Source organism: Temnothorax nylanderi, unplaced genomic scaffold (assembly GCF_030848795.1).
Source record: "Temnothorax nylanderi isolate EJ_2023f unplaced genomic scaffold, tnyl_v1.0 TNYL_tig0076_pilon, whole genome shotgun sequence".
NCBI classification, from domain to species: domain Eukaryota; kingdom Metazoa; phylum Arthropoda; class Insecta; order Hymenoptera; family Formicidae; genus Temnothorax; species Temnothorax nylanderi.
Window position 1 is genome coordinate 45,507 of NW_027249138.1, and position 13,683 is coordinate 59,189.

A 13,683-nucleotide genomic window follows, 5' to 3' on the forward strand; every position below is an offset into this window, starting at 1 on the left:
GCGGTTGTTTACACCGGTCGCCACGGCAACGGCCAATCGCGGCGCGAGCTGACGGGGGCGCATGCGCGCCGCGCGCGACGAGAGCGGTTCGAATTCCTGAGGCCGCGCAAAGTCGCGGTGCGATTCGGTGTGCTCGAACTCGAGACTCGCGACGTTTTGTACGAACGTGGATCGCGAGGAGGACACGACGCGGCTGCGAGGCGCGCTTAGCGAACAGCTTCGACTCAGCTCGTAAGAAAGGAAGTTACCGAGGAATCACGTAAATCGGAACGGCCGGCATTGCGGCGGCGCGTACAGGTTACGAGACATCTGCACTTTCTGCGCGCGCGCGCGCGCGCTCCCGCCTCTCCCTCTCGCCGCGCCGCGAGCGTACGGTCGTCCCGCTTTGAGAGCAGAAGGTGCAGCCAGGTGCAGCTAAACGTGGACGAGAGGAGCAATCGGAGCAATCTATCGGCTCGGCGCGGAGGAGGGAGCACGACGAGAGAAAGAGAGTGGAAGAGAGAGAAAGAGAGAGAATGAGAGAGGGAGAACGGAGCGAGGTGGGTGGTGGAGCACCGTCGGAAGGGGTGAAGTGGGGTGAGGTGAGGTCCGCAGTGTGCGGTCGCCGTTCGAGCGGCGTGGATTACATATTAGAATTGTTCGCGTAACGAGAGACTTGCCTTTTCGCGAGAGAGAAAAGGAGAAAGAGAGAGAAAGGGAGCAAGTAGTATCCGCGCCGTTCTACGTTACACGTCCGCGACGACAAATCACGAACGAACGAACGAAACGAGCGAGTGATCGGATCGTAGGACCGTGAGCCTTTTAACCCTCCCCTTCCCCCCTTTCGACCCCCTCCGATCGACGAGCGAGCGAGCGAAGCGAGCGACGGCGATTCTCGCGATGCTACCGACGAGGTAGTGCGCGAACTGTGCCCGAGAGGATCCGCCGCGCGATGACGATCACTCGCCGAGGGTCGTCAATGTCGTAAAAGGGAGGAAGACGAGGAAGAAGAAGAAGAAGAAACGAACGATCGACCGAGGAAGATCATCGCGGCGCAGGACGAGGCGCAGAGTGCGGACGGAGGAGGAGGAGGAGGCGGCGGCGGCGGCGGTGGTGGTAGTGGTGGTGCGGGCGACCGCGAGAAATGGGCAAGAAGGGTTCCAAGCGCAAGACCCGATGGAGAACGCTGAGCATCGGTGGTGAGTATCCCGCGCCTGTTTCCGTCTCTCCGTTTCCGGTCCGCTCTCGTCTATTCGTCCATCCGTCCGTTCCGTCTCTCTCACCCGCGGCCGCGTCGCGCGTAATCTCACGTAACATTTTCCTCGCGGAGCGGGCGATTCCGCGCCGCGGGAACCGCGAAGCGTGTGACCGGTCATCGATCAACGGCGCGCGCGAGAGAGACGTCGGTGACGGGGAGGGAGAAAGAGGGGGACAGAGAGCGAGAGAAAGAAAGAGAATATAACGTTATCGCGTTATCGCGAGAAGATTCGTTGGGTTCCCTCTTCTTCCTCCTCTTCATCGTCTCCGGATGGTCCCTCGTCCGCGCGTTTCTCTTCCGCCGAGGACGAGCAGAGTTTCTCGAAGGGGAGGGAAAGGCAGGGACGACGGACGGACTCGCTGAACCGAGAGCGACGTGACGAGAATTTCACGAACGTGTCGCGTGGATCCGCGATCGTAGATGAGAAGATGAGAAGCGATCGCGCGGCTTTGAAGGGCGACGGAAGCCACCCTTTCCCTTCCTCGAATCCGTCGCTTCCCGGTCACGCAGGACGTCCGAGAGATCTCTTTCTAGGCTGGACGTTCTCGCGGGCCATGCAATTACGAAACCGAACGTTTCCCCTTTCCCCTTTCGTCCGTTCGTGTCCGTTCGCCGTATCTGCGTGTAAAAAGGGGAGAAAAAATGAACGTCGCGGCTGTAGAATAACAAACAAGGACGCTGGTCTCTAGAACGAGAAACGAGGACTCTGTATTACGCGACTCGCGTACGTTTCCCGATCGTGACAACGCGTTTGTTAGCCTATGTTAGTCTAGTAGAGTCTAGTTGCGCGAATGGCCGAAGCTCCTGCTCGATGTGCAAATCAAGCTGAATTTACCTGACGCTATCGAGAATCTTCAACTCGCGAGAGCATCTCATCTCTGGATAAAAGATTCGTTCGAGTACGTTTCTGATCGCAGGACTGTATCCTCTGATTTCTCGCGAGAGATGAAAGCTTTTCGAAGAAGCAACGCGAATTCGTGCTAAAACCGGACTTTGACTCGCGAAAGCCACATTCTCTGAAACGAGGACTTGTTATACGCATGTTCCTATAATCGAAGACTTATCTTTCACGAAATAAGTGAGGAGTTTAAACTCGCTCTTTGTTTGCATATATTTGCAAGACTGGATTTTATCAGCGTTGGTTAGTAATTAGCAGTCGAGTGGGTGGTCTATCTATCGTTGTCTACATTATAGCGGGTAGCACAATTCGGATAGAAAGAGAATGAACGGAGAATCAGTTAAATCGTAGCGCGAGAGTTTAATCAACATTGACAGAATTAGTTTCTAGCCGTAACAATAGAAGTGTCCCTCCGATTTCTAACGCGAAGCTGAAGGCTTTTTTTTTTTTTTTTGGAGAAACTCGACGCGAGGCACTCGAGTCGTTGATCGTTATCGACAACTGATCTTTCTATTTCCGAAAATGAAGAAGAAAGACTCCGAATTTGCGCGACTTACAAATTAGTCGCGTACGTATTTAACTGTAATGGAAGTGTCTATCTCCCGATCTCGCGCGAAGAGCCGGAGCTTTTCGAGGAGATTCGACGCGAGTCATTCGTCTTAAGTTATCCAATTTGTCCATCCCGCTGCTAAGATCTCCGGGACTTTAATCACAGCGATCTCCGGAGCTCTTCGAGCGAGAAAAGAGCTCGAGTCATTTTCCAGCGAAAACTAAAATTCTTCTTTTCGAAATTCTTTACACGATGACTGAGGGAATTCGTCGAGGAGCTACCCGCTACCCGAACTTTTCAGGGGAAATTCGATACATTTGCCGTAACCCGGAAACTCACCGTTTACCAAAGTAGATGTACCCTTCACCATTCGCAATTTGTAATTTGCGATCGTGTATTCCCTCGGATTCCATGGCAAGTTCGATTAGATTAATTACCATAATGAAAAAGTCCATCATAATAATTAATCTAATTTTCCAGTCGATTATAGTTTAATCACCGTAATGGGCTTTTCATTATACGTAAAAGTAAATATGAATCTTGTCGCTAAAGCAGCGCCACACACGAATCGATCGATTCGCGCCCTTTGACCTCGTTGAAAACCATTTCGCTGGCGAATCACGACACTATCGGTAAGCAACAAACGCCTGCGAGCTCGAATTTGCCCATTTATATGAATTTCGTAGGAATAGCAAAGCTGCGAGTCGTGCATAGTCCGGCGCAAGCTTTACGGGGAGAAGCATGCTACTCCGACTCGCGCCGCCGATGCATCGATCCGAGCCCACCCTCTACCTAACTCTTTCCTCCTCCGCGTTGTCGTACCTACTTACCCGCTTAGGGCTCAGGCGTACCGCGCGCGAAAGATTGGCTCTACGACGCGCCGCGCGACCTTCCTTCTCTCGTGCCTGGACGTTTCTTTCCTTAGGACGAAGAGCCAAGGCGGTGTTTACTCTACTTGCCGGCTTAAGTATCCTTGGCTGGTCACTGCTGAGACGTACTTCGATTTTCCGTTCTATTAATCGCGCGGAATATATTTAAGAGAGAAAAAAGAGAACACTTATTTTATGTACGTATTTTGTCTTCATAACTGATACTAAATAGTAGTTCCGCCAGTTTCCCTCTCGCGGTGATTTCGATTTTATTTAAAAGCGTATATGGTAATCGAGATACGTAATATTCAAGACAAAAAGCGCGCATATTGGAGATAAAGGAGATAAAGAATTTCTGGTCAATGGCAAAGGCTCGGGCACTCTCTGTCAATTTGTTATTCATTTTTGTGCGGTGAACATATTTACATTTCTTTTTCCTTCGATTTTTCTTAGACCTATAGACCGCGAGCACGTGAACAAATTCAAAGAAGTTGTGCGTCTATACGTAAATATAAACAGTCCTACGACGGTGTACGCGTTCTCTCGGTTTACTCCGATTTTTCTTACGTATACCGCTAGACGAGTATATGGACCTGTGACTGATCGTATATCAACTTCATAAAGATTACGTGACGAAGAAACGCAATTTTGATAGTGAGACATTTACGACGTAACAGTGATAGTGAGACATTTACGACAAAGCTATACCTTTGTTGGCAACTTTGTCGCTGTCGCTATCGCTATCGCTATCGCCTATTGTGCAAGGGGCTTACACGCACTTTACAACGCGAACCTTTTTATTCCCGAGTGATTTAGGTCGTCCCCTCGCTCTTCTACGATTGTAACAAACACAAATTCCTTTTAGTCTATACGTTAAAGTCCGTACGTAGAGAAATTAATTTTTTTACACACGAAAGATGCGATCAAGCACTCTGCGAGCAATCTCGGAATATGTCGCGACAAATGAATACTTGCGAGAAGATAAATGACCCGCCGTGACACGTAATGAAGTGTGCCGGCATGAGTACTCTTCATGGAAGTATTCGCAAAAACCATCTGTCGAAACTAATGCTTAAACATAAGCACATGCATCCACATGCATCCTATTTTTGAAACGCGTTACATAATGTTGACATAATATCACGATGAGAAATGCATAGACGCTTTGTCGCACGTAATTCGCGTTGCGAATAATTAGAATGTCCGCTCGGTGGCAAATTAAATAAGATATTATTGCGTCGTGCAACAAGATTAATGTTAATACCGAGAGAGATAATTTCTCTTGGAGAAATAGAGAATGTTTGCTCGCTCAAATGGACAGGCGAAAATTTCTATTGTCGCGTGAAATTTGTTTTTCGACTGGAAGAAGAAACAGAAGGAGGCGGGGAGTGGAGAATTAATTTGGAGCAAAAATGATTTGGCACAGGCCCTTTGTAACTTTCCGACAATGCCATTTCTATTGTAGCTACTTTCCGGCTGAAACGGAAAGAGACGTAGTGACTTCCGATTGAATCGCCTTCAAAGATTGAAGTAACACAAACACGTATGTTCCTCGTTGTTTCTTCGTCGCGTATTTGCTTTCCATCTCGCCGTCTCGGTTTTTCAAACGCGAGAAAACTTTCTCGGCACACGGAGTATAAATCGCTCCGTCTCTTTCTTCCGCATATATCTTTGTAGCGAATGACCCCGCTGGTATACGTCTTCATCTATGTCCACCCGATGACCCGGTAGCTTGTACTATCAGTGCAAACTCGGTTACTGAAGAGCGTTTTCTTTATCTCGCGTATTTTCCCAACGATATCTGGCATATGATTTTCGTGGTTTCCTTTAACGCTCGTGTGTTCATTTCGGACAAAAATTAACCGGGCGATGATGCTTAAAGTAACTACAATATATTTCATAATAAAAATTTGTGTATCGGTTGCATTAGAAGAGAATATAAGCGAACCTTTTTTTTTTAACAGAAATTAGGAACAATAATTGTTTTTTTTACATTGTAATTTGATTGTAATTCGAAACTGCGTAATAATTAAGATTATTTAAGCTAAATTTTATTTGTAGTAAGCTTAGCCTGTTTTTTTAATCCGATATGCAGTATTTACAAAAAGTTTTATTGAAATCTATATCGAGTTTCAGAGTCGAGAGATTATTTTAATTCCTAAAAAATGAATAAATTATATATGTTTTTATAAATTGCTCTACTTGCAAAATTTATCTATTAAAAGGTCATCAAAATCCTAAAAGTCTGACTATTCCTCGGCACAAATTTTGCAGTTTAAACGAATTGAAGAGTTTATCTTTTAGTCTGTTATTTTGCAATATCATCCATTATTTCTCATGCCATTCATTCATGTCATTCATTGCTAGTATCATTCATCATTACACCTGTCAGAAGTAAACCATCTGTGCATTATTGTTCTAATCATAATGACACGGGTTACATGATTATTCATGAATGTTCTGTAGTCAAATTACGGTTTGATTATAAAAAATCATCGAACACCATTATATACCAGTATGAAGTATAAAAATAAAAATATAGTATAAATATAATATGCAAGCAACTTTATACCTATAGACAAAAGCTTATATTTCGCGGTTATTTTTTTTACTATATTGCGCATACGTAGATCAAAATTGCGAATTTTATTTATTATTACTCACTCCTCTCTTCAAATATTTCAAATTTATAATTGCCTTCGAATCTATGTTTTTATTCAGTTAGGAAAAATAATATAATATATAAATAATAACTTGAACGTTCGACAGGATTAATTGGACCGTCAAGTATTGTACTTGTGATTAACGATCCGCGTTTATTATTATAAAACAAAATTTTCTCGCGCGTTTCATGGTCAATACAATACGCGATTCATGGCAAATATACAAACACATTCGTATAGCGCACTAGGTCAGCGCGGTAATGAGTTGTACGTCTCGATGTAGGGGCAATTGCCAAATGTAATAGTGCCGTGTTTCATAACGCGTGTAGTAGGGGGAGACAACTATATATATATATATATATATATATATATATACGCGTTATGTAGTAATTATAGTGAATAGTTGAAAGCAGTGTTTTATAAGTCGGGGGAGCCATCGTTTTAATCTTTTGCGTCTCTATGGTAAGTTTTACCGCCATTACTGCGACGGAAATAAGTTAATATCGGTATTTTTAACTACGCAAAAATACTCTTATTGTTAGCGCGACCACGATTCCGCGAGAGATAAAATCTAATTATTACTGTTGCACGATGTTGCAGTGTGTGTGTGTCACAAATTGTATTGCATAATTCTTGCATATCTGAAATCATATGTTCATATTGCGTTAAACAATTTATTAATTTTAAACAAACTAACGTTTTATATTTGTTATTTTTTACTTTGGATAAATTATCTTTGAAAATGAGATATACATATACGGAAAATAAAAAACGCAAATAAAAAATACGGCAATATTTATTGTTGACTTCTACGTTTGATTATGTAACAAATTAAAAATAGAATTTAATATTTTTTTCAATATCTAGTAGTGGCTTCTGATTTCTCGTATCGATGTGCCACAAATTGAAAATGAGTCTTATCAGTACAGTAAGCCTAGTCGAGCAGACTGTGATTAGATTAAAATTTATACGATATCGAAGCTAAATCGAGGCAATGATTATCTCTGGAATCGTGTTATAAATATATTTTCTTATATTTTACAATATTTTACTTATATTTTATATATGTATATATATCGTTGCGTTTAAAAAGAAGTATATAACAGTCATCACACACACATATCTAATTGCGAATCGTATGTTCTAAATTAACACCGATAAAATATTATATGCAATGCACGCACAACTTGATTTACTTTCAATAATACTCTGTTCTAGCGAATAAAGATCAAAGAACCATTGTAACTGAAGAGAAAGCACGTCCAAGAAGTCAATTGAAGAATTTAGCGAAAGTTATATTAATACTACACAGACTTATAAGATCTGGAAGGTTGCCAGTTTATTGCATGAATATTTAGACAGTGGAGCGTAATGAGTTAAGGTACTTAACATTGCAGCTACAATGCAATCTTTCAATCGATTGTAGAACACGGCTCTCAATGAACTTGTGTTTCATTGCATGCAATTCTCAATTAAAATGAAGTTCACGGCATTTCTGTATCCTCGAAGCATTGTTCCTATTTTATTCTGCGTTATCGCGAAAAGTTCGTCATTCGTGAATCGTTGGGAATTACTTTCGCGGTCAAACATGGCATATTTAGTTCGCAGGAATTTCTGTACGGAAATTAATAACGTCGTCAGTACATACGCGCAATGACGGAGGCGCGGCTGGCTCCTCAATGATCTTGGATTGCATGTCATGACTAATTAAATTAATTGAACTGACGAACGTCCTCGATGTATTTCTCCGGTGTCGTGTCTGCAGATCGCAGAATACGAAGAGCGACATAGCGTATAATTTTGGGCAATCTATCACTTCCGAAACTTGTCACTTTGTTGTCATCATCCTACCTCGGAACCATGAATACATCGAGCACCATTAACCGCGAGATGTCAAATGAGAATTACAGCTATCAAACTACGTATAACATATATATACATCATATAATAAAGTTTATCCTCTGTTTTTGTAACAGAATTCTACTTAGCTGTAGTAAACTTTCCCATAATTGTATATCTGCTTTTTCCATTTATGTTACATTAAAGTTCGCCGCGTTTTATTTTTGTCTATTTACCATGCACGAGCTTTCATACAGCTTCGCGTATTTCTGAATAATATCCAGCGAGTTCTAAATTTGTCGCGCTCTCTCAGCGTGACCACGCATTAAAAACAATAGTGACTCGGAATATCCGCGCACCTCGTAAAAGTTTGCATTGTAAAAGATGAGATAAATGTCTTCACGAGCCGCATTGCGAGTTCCTAGGGTCGAGAGAGGGAAACTCCCGTTCAACTCGATACCGGAGCAAATCAATAGTTAGGCGTCGCGTCTCTCGATCGTCGTCGTGCCGCGTATTACGTATAGGAAATGGAATGCCTCGCCGAGCTAACGTCGGTAAATGAAATGCCAATCTCGGACACAGCGGTCGTCTTCCGTCCCCCGGGAAATCTCGTAATTTTTATTTTCCTGATGAAATTTCTGATTTCGAGCAGGAATTTATGATAAATGGCTTTTACAGGCTTTAGAGCTTGACACATTATTTATTCAAACATACCTCACGGAATACTCGTCACGGGTATCGATTAATAAAGTTGATCACGTTTCCAATTAGAGTATAATTAAATTTAATATAGCATTAGTATTCTTTTTCTTACGAAAGAAAAAGTGTGTTGACACTTTGTAGTCCATATTATTCATGGAAGTAAAATGCTGTGATAAATTAACAATAAAAAAGTTGATGTATGTACGAGTAATATCGAAAAAAATACAAAATATAATTCCAATATTAGCGATTAACATTGTTAGCAATCAACATTTTTTTTCAACGCGTCAAATGTGTCGATATTTCTTGTTCGACATTGGACTCTCTTCGACGCGCACTGTCGATTGTTAATAATTAATATTAAAAAAAATAAAATACTGACACATGATGGATACCAAATTTATACACATTGTAATTGTAAAGATCGGAATGTCGTGACCGTTTCCAGTTTCAACAGTTCCACGAGAGTATCGACTTTTCGAAAACTTTGAAGTTTCGAAGTTCGAGAGAAATTTTCCTTTATACAAGGAAAATCCGGGTAAAATTTCTGTGCGTAATCTCAAGTCTCTTTCCTCCCCTCTTCTCTTTCTGTTTCTCCTCTTTACAAAAGAATCGATTACATCTTAAATTTCTTATGCCAGCGGACATCGCGGCAGCGCAAGCTGCTTATAGTACCATAAATGATCGACTCTTACTACTGCGAATGCACATGCCACATTTCTCCGAGCGCTGGAGTTCGCCGAGAAAGCATGGCATTATCTCCTAGTGCCCGCAACGCAAATATATCCGCGCGCAAACGCCTTTTTTTCTTTGCGCAAATAATCGTGGCAATTCTGCATTTACAATTAATCGGTGACGAATAAACGTCGAACAAAATTACCGATCTATCTCTGTGAAATTTATCGCCACGTTTTGAGGTCAGTTCCTTGCGATTTAATAAAGTAAAAACTCGAGGCATCGGTGCAAAAATAAAGATGGTTAAATTATGAGATGGTGAATAAAAATTTCCAAAATAGCGTGAGATATAAATCGAGAATGATGTCGAGAATATTGCTTGATTAGCGAACTCGTGAAATAATATTATGATCTTTCAAGGTTGCAATGGAAATATATGTGTATAAAACGTTAATGAGTTTCCAATTACATCAATCAGATTCTTTTTCCAATAAGCGAGATTTAATATCTCTCGCAACTATTTTAATATTGAGATACTATACAGATATAATCTTGTTTATTTACTATTAAATACAAGATATTCTATGTAATATCGCAATCTTATAAATTCAATGACTTATTCACTTTAATACTATTTGTATATTGATATCTGTATATTAGCGTCTGGTTTATTATAGATATACAAATCACAGGAATGCAGTAGGTACATAACACGCGACGTATTTTGTAAAAGTCAAAAAATTCCTTATCATTTATCGTGCCATTCTTATTTTTATTAATTATGTGCAGAAATAAAATCAATCATAAATATTAAAATTAGTCAAATATTAATTCATTAATTTATTCGTTTCTTCTCTTTTTTTTATAATAAGAAACAAACGAAAATAATTAATAAGAATTATTAATTAGTCCAAAAAGTATCTTAAATATCTATCTCGGTATGATGCATTATCTAGAAATATCTCACAATGAATATAATTATATCGCGTCTTCTCTTCCATTATTAAGCAAACTTTGAGGCTTCATGCTTAAGTAATTAGAGTGGTGTCCAAACGTAATTGCCTCTTAGGATCGATAGTGATCCCAGTAAGCGGCGTGAACTTTCGACACGGCCGAAGTTCACGTTACAGACACAGCGAGAAGCTAAGTATAACATTAACAAAACAGAAAGAACGAAATAGAATATGCATGCATGCATGTCTGCACTTGTGTGTTCGTGGACAGAAGCACGATTGTTACGTAAGCTCTTACAGCACATTTTCCATCGAACGTCGAACCTAAGGCGAGCAGACTATTTTAGAAAACGCGTGAGATGAATTATGACATGCAATGAAAGTTGAAGATAACCCAATAGATCTTAATATATCTTTTATAGACCTTTTGTACATATAGAAACCTGAAATAATAAGAAAGATTGACGCAAGATTATGTCAATGAGATATCGAGGACAATATTTTGTTAGAAAAAGGGATTGTTTTTTTTTCTTTCTTTTTTTCTTTGTTAATCAAATTACTTCTTCTTATCAAAGTATTCATTCAGATTAAATAAATATTTTTTTTTCATTTGTTAGTATAAAAGCCATGTAGATAAAAGCGAATGTGTTTAGTAATAATTGTTTGGATATAACATTAGTTAACTCTAACTTAGAAGACGTTGACATTAACGGAAAAATTAATGAAAACAGATGGAAGAACTGAAGCGAAACCAAGCGGTAGTAATTAGTATAGGTCGTAAAAATATCAGAAGCAATTATCTTTTGCTAATGAGAAGGCCGCGACAATCGATCTGTTACATTTAATCCGACTTACCATACTCTGAAACCGATCGTCTATCCAAATATCCAATTATTTCGCTCCAATTAAATTACTACAGCTATGTTAAATTGAGCCATTAATACGAGGAAGATAAGATGATATTTTACTATTATGTAATTAAATTTAATCGAAAAACGTTTTTTCACCCTGAAATAAGAAGTAATGAAATCACATTATGTGTTACGTAAGACTTTCCGTTTACATCGTGCTACTTTATGGGTATACAGAATCCGTAACAATAATAAACGCACGTACAAAGGAATAAAAAATAGAATCTCTTTCTTCCCTCTCTTTCTTTTTCTCTCTCTTTCCTCGCTCCTTTTCCGCGTGCACATATCGTATTGAGCGCGGGCGAGGTTTCCACACGTTGCACGTGCTCAAGATCGTAGACCTTCCTGACGTTCGACGAATTACGTAACGGGTTCGCCGCGGTTACCGATAATAAAATGCAGCTTTACGTGCAACGTTGTGTGCATGTGCGCGCGCCGTGAGTGCGTACGTGTGTAACGCGCGCTGCGAATACGTATACGCGCACATCGTGAGGTGCATGGAACGGAGAGCTGCGAGTTCGGGTTATGAATAGCACGTCAGTGACCACGAGGTTCTCGTCACATGCTCGCGGACGAGTTTTCCGCGCTGTTGTCACGAGCGGCGACGTCGGCGACTCGTCCGCATGATTTTGAGTCGGCAACGGCATTTTCGGCACGATCTTGCACAACCGGCCGAATCTCCTCTCAAGCCTGAAGTATCGCGTTCTATCAGCACACAGCTTGTGTCCCCGTGTCTGTCGTTCTCCATGTCCATCAAGAATCCGCGATTCTACATCGAACGCATTTTGATAACAAAAAATATTTCTTCCCTTTTTTTCTTGCTAATTAATTCTTCCTGTTTATTTCATGTCTCTTAGAAAGGATGAGTTTTTTATATCAACAACTGTAGTCATCATGGTAATTAAGCAGCAAATTATTTCCGAAGAAGAACTGAGTTATTATAAAATAGAATAAAGTCGTAGACGGGAAATATATGAAGGCTGTCTCAAACATTATTCATAACTAATCAATTAGTGAATTAATAACAATGCTTGAATTATAATTCTTATAATTGAAAACTTTGCTCGTCTTTCAAAACTTTTTTTAAAAAATCAACTCGACATGCGACATGCTGTATTGACATGGGTATTCGTTGCTCGTTAAATAGCTAAAGATGCAGCGTCTGGAAATGTTAATAATAGACCTTTGCCAGAACAGTCTTAGAAATCTGTCATAAAATTTACGATAAGTCTTGCGACGCACCGTCTCGACACCCGCGACAGCCAAGAGCGTTCATTACCGAACTCGCGAAATTGCTGAGGATACAGCGTCTAGGATTGTTAATAATAGACTTGCACTGAGAGAATAGCGCGTGTCACGTTCACGCGCGCGGTGTTCCGCAGAACCCATTTGGACCTTACACGCTATTTTTACCTATCGATACCGTCCGCCTCATTTATGGTCTTCGTTCGTCACACCGTCCTCTGTTTTGCTTCAGAATAGTTATTTTATGGTCTTTTAAACGTCAAACTTACGGCGATATCGGCAATTTAACGCTCCTGGCAAGCGTTTGTTTTAGTCACTCTTTCCCCGTAAATTTATGATCTTGTGCCTTGAAAGGTCAAAGAACTTTTTGGACTATTTGCCAATTCTAGTATTGCTGATACAATTATGTAGCTCCTGATATGCATAACGTTTCTAAAATTGTGGAAAGAAAGTTGGAGAGAGGAACGTTTTCTGCTACACAATTTGGAGAGACATTTTTCTTGCGAAAAAATTAAATATTTGAAGGAAGAAATCAGGGTCTTAGCCGCGTAGCACATAAGTGTTAAAAAAATTATCCAATTTTCTGCGATAAGTACCTCTTTCATCCATCAATCGATCTGACTCGAGCGGTTGAAATTTTCGACGAGCGATATTCTCATCCGGCTGGGAAAACTTTTCTCATCCACAATTGATCACGTCAAGATGTTTCCGGCAACAGGGTAGTTCAGATCGATATCTTTAACCGTTGCCGAAACTCTGCACGGAATTAATTATTAGCGCACGTTTTACGCGATACAATACAATTGGCAAATGAGGGGTCCGCCTCATACGATTCATTGAGTGTATTTGACACACACACACACACACATACATTTCTGAATTACTCGTCTGTTTTCGAGTACGAGCTAAGTTGGCATGCGTATTAATTCCGATAAGCTGTCGACCCAAGAGTTACATAATACTTTCATTGTCACGCATATTGATCGATAGTACGTAGTACAGTTGAAGTGATACGACATATTCGTTGGCTATCGTGTACCATGTCATACCAGTTTGTGAACTTGACACTTAATCTGGTATTCGCTTATCAGAGATATACGTGCTCTCTGTACGTATCATATAATGTACACAGCTTGAAGGA

The 13,683-nt window shown here is 40.8% G+C and overlaps 1 protein-coding gene across 1 annotated transcript in view; it reads left to right on the forward strand.

Annotated features, from left to right (window-relative positions):
- The first annotated feature begins 583 nt into the window (after positions 1-583).
- LOC139774219 (uncharacterized) overlaps positions 584-13,683 on the forward strand; it is a 30,093-nt gene continuing 16,993 nt past the window's right edge. Inside the window, exon 1 of the mRNA XM_071709301.1 lies at positions 584-1,178. Within this exon, the coding sequence (XP_071565402.1) occupies positions 1,124-1,178 (55 nt within the window). The 5' untranslated portion in view covers positions 584-1,123. The remainder of the gene's footprint in view (positions 1,179-13,683) is intronic.